Genomic DNA, 10,081 nt, shown 5'->3' with positions numbered 1-10,081 from the left:
AATTTAAAAAAAATCTTAAGTAGTACCGGCTGGGTTGGGTGGTAGTGGTTATGGAATAGGTTACATAGTACAACTAGCAGTACCCGTAGGTATATGTAGTATATCAACCTTCTTTTATGGAAAAAGGAAAACATTCACGTTTTCTTGCAACATCAGAGGAATCACAGGAGTGTTGCCATCCTTTTGAAAAGGCCTTTTAATATCTGTTGAGAAACTTTACGTCAACATTACTTACAAGTATTTTCAAAAAATGTCAATAAAGCATTATTTATTTCAAATTCATATTTTAACAATTTTAACATTTACCATATGAAAGTAACAAACAGACTATAAAAAATAATTGTTTCAAATCGCTTCACGAGTCATATGACAATATACACTGGGCTAGATAAAGAACAATAGGTAGGTAGGAAATGGCAACATGCGATATTTTAACTGGCACGATTGAAACAAAATATTACACGCGCTGTGATCAAGCGCACAAGTATATGAACGCGTTACGACCGTTCCGTATTTACTTAACTTTCGGTTATATTAACTAAACAGTCAAAATTTAATTTTAATGTTATTTTTGTATTTCACCAGTCATGCTATAGCGCCTTAGAGTAATCTTTTTTAAAGCTCTTATTTAAGTTTCCTTTGATCTGTATTTTACAATCATTGTCCTCTAAGTGCTGTTAATTTAAAACAAACTTTTAGTTTGAACCACCAATGAATATAATATCCAAAATTTAAACTTTGTTTTGAGAAGAATACCTACCCTTCTTTATCTAACCGAACATTACATACACTAAAAGCTACTTTTATTTGGACAAGGGGTCTTGCGCAGGTATTCCTTCTCGGAGGGTAGTTTAACTACAGTTACACCTTGGGGGAACATTTCAGCCACTTTATCTTGAGGTACGACGGGAAGAACCATGCAGTCATCGCCCACCTGAAAATATTAAACATTTATAATTCATAACACACAAACATATTGCATCTAGCAGTAATCTAATTTGTATATTCAATCGCAGCCCTAAAATGATAATCGTAGAATATTATTTTAATAGATTTCCTGCTATTGACATTTCAATAACCGATCTATAGAATGTTTTGGTGATATCTCTTTCAAGCGTAGAGACGTCGCTTCATTGTGTGCCTTCTACCGCATCTATCACGCTAAGTGTTCCGAAGAGCTGTTTCACCTGATTCCTGCCGCCGAATTCGAACTTCGCACAAGACGCCACAAATTAGGAAATAATCCCCACCATTTGGATGTTTGACGTTTCTCCAAAGTGCGGTTTTCAAGGAGCTTTCTTCCACGTACTACCAAGCTGTGGAATGAGCTTCCTTGTGCGGTGTTTTCGGGACGATACGACATGGGTACCTTCAAAAAAAGCGCGTACACCTGTCTTAAGCAACGCTCTTGTGATTCCTCTGGTGTTGCAAGAGAATGTGGGCGGCGGTGATCACTTAACACCAGGTGACCCGTACGCTCGTTTGTACTCCTATACCATTAAAAAAAAATCCCGAAAGAAGCAAGCCCCAAGACAATTCTTACCTTCCAATCTGCAGGTGTGGCCACTTTATTATTCTCAGTTAGTTGAAGGGAGTCAATTACACGAAGTATTTCACTGAAACAGGGAAATAATCAATAACATATACATTCTTTGATAAAATTAATTAATGACTAACTTTAAAAGGAGGGTTTTTTCCGGGGATGTGTAGCCATAACCCCGATTTCTGCCGAAAAACAGGAGTGTAATTAATGTGCGTGTTAGTGTAAATACAAACAGGTATGTATCCATGACGAGCACAAAGTGATGTACTCTGAAATAACGCTGTATTAAACTACGCCTGATATAAAGCTCAATGATATACTTTTATAAGCAAATAAGTGCTCTGTAAACGGTGGATCACTTGGCGTTGCGTAGACACGTCGCTTCATTGTGTGTCTTCTACCGCATTCATCCCGGGGAGTGTTCCGAAGAGCTGTTTATCCTGATAACTGCCGCCGAATTTCACCGTCGCACGTCATGCCACAAGTTAGGACATCATCCCCACCATCTGGATGTGTGGCGGTCCTCCAGAGTGCGGTTTTTAAGGAGCTTTCTTCCACGTACTACAAAGCTGTGGAATGAGCTTCCTTGTGCGGTGTTTCCTGGACGACATGGGTACCTTCAAAAAAAAAAAAGCGCGTACACCTACCTTAAACGTCAGCAAGGCCTCAGTGATGCATCTTGTGTTGCAAGAGAAAGGCGACGAGAAGTAACAGGCGGTGACCACTTAACACCAGGTGAACCGTACACTCGTCTATCGTATATTACATCGCATAGCCCATAAATAGCGAAAATAATAGAAGAGCCACCCAGTTAATAGAAAATAAAATTATAATTACTCGAAATTTCTTCCAGTAGTAGCTGGGTACAACAGCGATAGGCGGAATTTTTTGTTTGCATCAATAATAAAAACAGCCCGAGCACTTAAAGGCATTCCATGGGAGTCCAGTTCATCCTTATCAATCATTCCTAACTTCATTGCTAGGCTTCTATCCTTGTCTTCTATGATTGGATAAGGAAATTTATCATCATCACTGCAATCTGGAAACAAAAATATATTATATGCATCCAGAACAAAACTATTGTGAGCTTCGTTATACTTGATAAAATGTACTAGTTGATAAATTTCCTTAATTAAGAAATAAAGTACTCCACTACCATTAAAGATCACTTAAATGGTACAAAAGAAAGAAGCGAGGCAGGTTTACAATATGTTTTGATGAAATAAAGGCCGCACTCAACAGCCTAGTCTACATTAGCTAGAGACAGGAGATAAGATTGTGTAATTATTATACTCTTTACTTCAATTTAATTTTATTTGTAAAAACAATATTTTTAATATAAATGTGATTTATATTAATAATATATATATATATATATATATATATATATATATATATATATATATATATATATATACAAAAGCATAGGCTCACGACAATTCCGCCGGTGGTTAGGATGACAGACTGAGGAACTTCGGCACGATGCGTGCCGTTCCCAAAACAGCTACCTTCTGTATTTGACTCTTAATCCAGTTATTTAGCGAGAGACAATTGAGATGATGGTCGAGGCTCTGCTATAAGGCCGTTTACGAAAACGACTATATGGACAATTATATTTGAATCAACACCCCACATGTCAGTACAGTACAAATCAAAATGATGGAGAAAATGCTGGTCAGTATTCCTTGCCTACTCGTAACCTTTGATAAATAGGTGTGTATATTCATGACATGTTTATGTTGATAACTAAATCACTTGAGTAGCTGTAGGTAAACATTGCATAATTGTTGAATATTTTATTATATTTACAATAATTAAAATGAAATGTGTAAATATTACTGTGTTTCGGCCTGAAGAGCGCCGTAGCTAGTGAAATTACTGGGCAAATGAGACTGAACATCTTACGTCTCAAGGTGACAAACGCAATTGTAGGGTACCTGCTCAGAATTTTTGGGATGTTCAAGAATCCTGAGCGGCACTACATTGTAATGGGCAGAGCGTATCAATTACCATCAGCTGAACGTCCTGCTCGTCTAGTCCCTTATTTTCATAATAACAATGAAAATTAATATAAAATGTCATATATTTTTATTAATAAACTGAATAAAACGTTCACTTATTTGCGAAAAACTAATTGGTGATAAAAAGTAAGCTACTGCAGTATTTGAGATGCAATAGGATGGTTAGAGATGCGCCTGTCAAGCAAGTCCTAAATGAGTTCAACCTAATTTAAATCAGGGCTCATGGAAGGGGCCACACCATACACGGACTTCATGATGCCGTAAGTAACCTGGCGTGATGGTAGATACTGCATGTAGGCAGGTGTCATCACAATATATCGATACAATAAGTGTGATTTTGAGAGAATAACTGGCGAGGTGTCTTTTTTGAATGAGTTAGAGACACAGCCCGAACTGGTTGGCGTAATCTCAAATTGGCTTCCATCAACCGACTTTCTTATTCAACTTACTGTCTTACTCACTTCAATCTTTCTTTATACTAAGGGCTTCAAAAACCACTAAACATGTGTTTTTTGTGATTAGAAAGTAAGTAAAACACAACGTCACTTTATTTTAAGAGTACATACTTTTAGCAACTACTAACAAAAAAGTGTACAACGTTTAAGCTACATTATTAAGTGGCCAGTCGTAATTAAAATCTTAAGCAAAAAGTTTAATTCAACTTACCTTTTTGTTTCCTTGATTGTTTAGAGTAGTATATAAATTAGGATTACAATTTTAGTTATGTTTATTATTTACCTGCATAGAATTTAATATCTTTACACCACGCTTCATGTGACGCCACAGAGTCACATGACAAGCCAATAACTTTAACATTACGTTTAGCAAACTCAGGAAGCAATTTCAGAACCCGGGCAAGTTCAGTTGTACAAACAGGAGTGAAGTCTGAGGGATGAGAAAACAGAACAGCCCATCTGAAAAGATAAGTTACTGTCAGCTGAATCTACAAAATATTATATCTATTAATTCAAAAATTTCCTACTTAATACAATTTATTTGCTTAATTACTAATAATTTAACAAATATAATACAATGGTGTGAACTTAAATTATATGATATTTTTATATCCAAAATCTAAAATTCTTGGAGAGCAATTTAAATATGTTTTGTAAGAATAAGAAAACATATCAATGTTTTCATCTATATTAAAAATACCCCAGATGTATCCCAGAATAGGTGGGACACATCTGGGAGCAAATGGGAATTACTTATGAGTAGGTCTATGAGCTTTCAGATAAGCAAAAAAAAGTAAGGTAAAAGTTCGACGGTTTTTGAGTTACAGAAAATATTGGAAATATTATTAGACAATTGATAGGTACCCCGCGTTCGTTCTATTGTTCTAAAATCATTCACTGATTTTGATATATAGATGCATGATAATGATAGGAACACAACAGCGCCTATTTCTGCCGTGAAGCAGTAATGAGTGAGCATTATAGTGTATCGGTCTGAAGGGCGCCGTACCTAGTGAAATTACTGGGCAAATGAAACTTAACAGCTCAGAATTTTTGGGTTTTTCAATGGGCACAGCGTATCAGTTACCATCAGCTGTCCGTCCTGCTCGTCTCGTTCATTATTATCTTCAAAAAAACCTATCATGAAAGGATGCATTGTGCATAATTACAAATAATTGCGCACTTTCAGTTTAAAAATGATATTTTGCCACACTTTTGTGCAAGTAATTATTGCAAATGATACCATTTCAAAATCTTCATTAATTGTGCAAGTTTTTAAGATAGCTAGACAAATCCGGTCCATATGTGTTTTACACTATAGGCAATCGAACAAAAGAAATAAATAATATAATATAATATAAATAATCTCTGAAAGATTTTAGGGTAATAGCAACCATACAATGAAATATTACTTTTACCATATTTCAAATAAGCTGAATATCTCAAAAAAAACGACTTCCAAAGCTGAAAATAATCAAATTTTAGTTTTGGAAGTCGGTTTTTTTAAACGTAGTTTTTTCTTACTTTTTAGTGTCAGTTAATAATTATAATAATAAATAATCAACCTTAATGAAAACTCTTAAAAAAGTCGTACACAAAACAATTATATCATCCACATAGCCAAAAATTTTAATACAAAATACTGGGCCATTCCATGTAAAAATTTTATGGGACCAAATTATTCTGCATCGAACTAAAGAAGAATTACGTAAATCGGATACTCTTGTGGCAAAATACTTCCAAAATCTTTCATATAACAGAAAATAAAACCGAGCATTTTAAAAACTCTTACAGTGTGATCTATAATCAATTATGAGCATAATATATAGACTTTCAACAATACTGCCACAACATAATTGAATGAATGTTTTATCTGTCTATTATGTATATAAAATGCTGCTCAGACATTTTTGACAACTCTTCAATAGGCAATAGTAAGCGTAGTTATTTATAGTACCAGTAATAGGACAATTAAGCCAAGTTTAGAAAGTAATTTTGACTGTGTCTCAATTATTACAATCATTGCAAAAAGAATAACATAATCGTTATCAGCCATAGAATCATGTACTTTATTCCAATTTTCTTAATAGCTATTAGGTTTATTTTTAGTTAAAAATGAATGTGGAAAGTCACATTGTGCCTAAGGTTGACCAGACTATACCATTAATAGACCAGACATTGTGCCAATAGTGAACCAGTAAATATAATGATCGCTTTTAATGAAGAAAATCTTTATTATTAATACTAACACATTTTGTACTTAACAATCATCACAACTTTTCACCAGTCTATAAGTTTCAAGCAATACTTAAATTACTGACACATTATTGAGCTTTTTAGGCTCATAATGTTGTTTCAGTAATTTAATAACTAGATAGTTATTAAGAGATTCATGTCACTTACATAAGTGTCATTATCATAACTTGCAATAAAATATTCATGAATTAACATGAATCAAAAAATATAAACGAACATCAAAATAAAAAGAAAATTATGTACAACACTAAATCAGAAGCTCTTGCTTGTTACAAATCCGGATTAATCTGCATTCCATTCAGCGACTTTATATTCTTTTAAATGTCCATGCCACTTTCTAAAAGCAGTTTTTATTACCAGACTTCTAGAAATGTTTATAGATTCTGCAAAATATCTGGATGTTGTTTTAAAAAAAACTGGAAAACCATTTTCTGACTGGGGGTATTCTCTTTAAAAGAATTTGGCCAATTCTCTTCAGTTATAATTTTCTTACCAGTGCCAACTACCATTTCCTTATTGACTGTAAATCCTTTTTTTGCTTTGTTTTTACTATTCAAGTTTTGAGCAAGTATTATTCTTGCTTGGTCAATATAGTGAAAATTCTTATTTTTTGTTGAGCAGGATACTTAAGTTAATAGGAAATTAGTCAAGGAATATTATATTTTGTGGCATGTTTCTCATATTTTTACGCCTTTGCCTATCTCATCTATTGCTTTTATGACATATTCCTCCTTATAATTTAAGAGGTTCTTTTCAATGACATTGGGTCTGTAAAAAATGTAGGTGGTCAATTACTGGAACAAACTCGTAGTATAGATATTACCAGTAATAAACTTATCTCCTTACTTTTCATGATCTCCTTCCAGTAGCGTTTCCAAGAGTTACCAATCTTTTTATTTGTGTCTGTTGGGGATATTGTCTGGCCTAGATATTCATATTCATCCGCATACTCTACACTTGTACCTCTTAATTAAATTTTTCTCTTTGGTCCATTTGTCTTGACTTTTGTTTTAGATGTATTCATTGTCAACCCAACTTTTGTGCTTTCCTCATCTAATTGATTGATCATTTTGTGCATCTCTGTGGGATTATCACTTAAAAGTACTATGTTGTCTGCAAATCTTAAATGATGTAGATATTCTCCATTTACCATAAGACCTTTTCTTTCCCAGTTAAGAATTCTGAATATCTGCTCTAATACTGCTGTAAATAGCTTGAGTGACAAAGGGTCCCGCCTAGGTCCCTTCTGTGTCAAGTGTCAGTGCAAATCGCTAGTTGTAGACCAAATGGAATATTACTGGAAAATCATCAAATTTATGTTCCAATAGTTTTTGACATCTATTGGCTTAAATTAGCATTTTCTGATGAAATAAGACATATTATTATTGCTTTACACATTGCAACATAAGTTATGATTGAGGTAAATAAAAAGATTTGAAAAAACTTACCTTCTACAGGTTGCTTACTAATATGGCTGCCCGGAACGAAGTGAACAATTGTCATTTCAAATCATTCAGTTTTTATAGATGTAGATGATGCGTTTATCACTTTTATGATTGATAGAAGTATGACGGTGCTACCAAACATGGTTCCTGGTGTGGCACTAGTGCACCCATTCTATATCAATTGTTATGGTTCATTAACAAGCATTTGATGATTTGTGACACTGACACAAGAAATTAAATAGTGCCAATAGTATCAAAGCCTGCCTTACAATCATGAACAACTTATATATATGAGACAAAACTATATTTTTATAATGTTAAAGTTATATCCCATTAAAAAGAATTGTCAATTATTAAAAAGGATGGTGTGAAACAACTAGTATAGCCACTTTCTTTTAGTTTATGAAAGAGGAGGGCAGATGAGCATTTGGATCACCTGATATTAAGTGATAAGCACCAGCCTCATTCTCGTGCAACACCAGAGGAATCACAAGAGTGGTCCCAGCCCTTGAGAAAAGTTTAAGCACATTTTTTAAGGTGATATATTGTCCTGGAAACATGGATTTTGGTTGTGTGGCAGAAAGTTTCTTGAAAACTATTCTGTGGAGGACATTACACATCCAGATGGTGAGAATTATTTCCAATTTTGTGACATATTGTGTTAAGGTGGAATACATAAAACACTCCCCATGACAAATGTGGGAGGTCTTCTCCCACACATAATGAAGTGACATCTTTACACAACACTAAGTCAAAGAGCTATTCACAGACTCTGGATTACAGACAATTAATTTTGAACTATGCTCTCCACAATGCAGGTTTTCAGAATTGTTTAGATGATAAGAATTTTATGTGAAGGTGAAATTATAAACATGTATAGATATTCTTGATAGATGATTATTATATTAGGCCAAGCCGGTTTATGTGTAATTCATTTACTTTAATCGACAGAGAACAATAACAGATTATTTTATACTTATTGAATAAATTTTTTCAAAGAAATTTGTATCTCTCCCTTTCTTCAAATAAATAAATGATATGTTTTTACGTTAATCACACGTCTTGGAATTTATGATGCAGCGGTAGATTTTATTGATGTTTTTCTTAAAAATTATTTGCAATAATATTGCATGATATATATTTGACCAGCTTAATTTCCTAAATGAAATACTTACGACTCGCCAATCCACTCATGAAAATTAATTTTGCCATCAGTTGTGATCGCAGTAAAATTTGGAAACTGATCACCTAAATACATTTTACGTCAAAGCAGTTTAATACTATGAAATAGGTACTTAAAAACCTATTATGCTGTAACAAATTATTTTGTTGTAACAAATAGATTAGAAGATATTCGCAAAGAAAATTTAAAAACTACGTTCAGATATTCGTTTGTTTTACACATTACCAAAGAGAATATAAGCACTACATTAAAGTTTTACTTTCTTGCTACTGTCATATAATGACAAACAGAATTTAAACGCTACGTTCGATACAATGTACAACCAGTAAGCACACTTTTCTCCATAGACCAAGTATAGTTACTATATTTGGTCTATGCTTTTCTCCTTAGTCAAAAGTAAGTAAGTGACTCAAAAAAAGATGGTGTGACATATCAACGGTAAGGTTATTTTTCTTATTTAAGATTGATATGCGGAAGTAATTTAATAAAACCAAGACGTGCTATAATAAAACGAATATTTTTCATTAAATACCTATGGTACAATACCCGCTTGTCAGAATGGGACGGATGACAGGACACAGTCAGAAATGAAAACAATAGAGTCGCTATTTTTAACCAACTTCAAGAAATGAGGAGGTTCTCAATTCGTCGGTATAATTTTTTATGTTTGTAACCTCAGAACTTTCGACTGGGTGAACCGATTTTGATAATTATTTGAAAGCTGGTGCTTCCCGTGTGGTCACTTAGCAATTTGGTCCAGATGTGGCAATGGCAACCATGAGAAACTCATAAAATTCTTAAATTTGCGATGAGTATGTATCCAGTCACCTACCGTAACGTCGTTATGGTCAAGTAAGTGAATATGATGATGATCAATGGAACTCCTTAACGACTTACAGTAATGGTGCAATCTGTGGTAGAATTTTTAATATATAATAATTGTTTGTAATAAAATTATTGCAAAGCACTTACGTTCATTGCTGCATTGCAAAATTAGTAAAAAAATAAAAATAAATTTTAACAAAAACAATCGACTTTAAAAACACTGTTCCAAAACAATAGATATAATTTGCACTAATAAGTATATAAATAATTACATATTTTCATACAATCTAATTAATAAATCTAATTCTAGTAACGATTATTGTTATTTTTGGAGTTGTTTTTTTTTTTTGTTA

General features: G+C 33.4%; 1 protein-coding gene across 2 annotated transcripts; it reads right to left on the bottom strand.

Moving 5' to 3' along the window:
• Window positions 1-240: 240 nt before the first annotated feature.
• On the bottom strand, window positions 241-9,136 carry LOC126979131 (peroxiredoxin-6). Of its 2 annotated transcripts, none has more exons than XM_050828356.1 (5): window positions 8,896-9,136; window positions 4,303-4,478; window positions 2,381-2,582; window positions 1,544-1,616; window positions 241-934 (listed from the first exon to the last, which is right to left on the bottom strand). In XM_050828356.1, exons 1-5 carry the CDS (start codon window positions 8,976-8,978, stop codon window positions 791-793), a joined length of 678 nt encoding a protein of 225 aa, XP_050684313.1. In that variant the 5' UTR covers window positions 8,979-9,136; the 3' UTR covers window positions 241-790. The 2 variants fall into 2 exon arrangements, with proteins under 2 accessions (XP_050684313.1, XP_050684314.1); XM_050828357.1 differs by lacking the exon at window positions 8,896-9,136 and adding an exon at window positions 7,122-7,137.
• Between the last annotated feature and the right edge of the window lie 945 nt (window positions 9,137-10,081).

Source organism: Leptidea sinapis, chromosome Z (assembly GCF_905404315.1).
Source record: "Leptidea sinapis chromosome Z, ilLepSina1.1, whole genome shotgun sequence".
Classification (NCBI taxonomy): Eukaryota; Metazoa; Arthropoda; class Insecta; order Lepidoptera; family Pieridae; genus Leptidea; species Leptidea sinapis.
The sequence above is the reverse complement of the archived record's forward strand: the minus strand, read 5'-3'. Positions and strand labels throughout refer to the sequence as shown.

Coding starts and splice junctions, on each gene's coding strand:
- LOC126979131 (XM_050828356.1), bottom strand. CDS start 8,978: ATGTATTTAGGTGATCAGTTTCCAAATTTTACTGCGATCACAACTGAT. Junction 4,479..8,895: donor CATGAGTGGATTGGCGAGTC/GTAAGTATTTCA, acceptor TTATCTTTTCAG/ATGGGCTGTTCTGTTTTCTC. Junction 2,583..4,302: donor AGATATTAAATTCTATGCAG/GTAAATAATAAA, acceptor TTTTGTTTCCAG/ATTGCAGTGATGATGATAAA.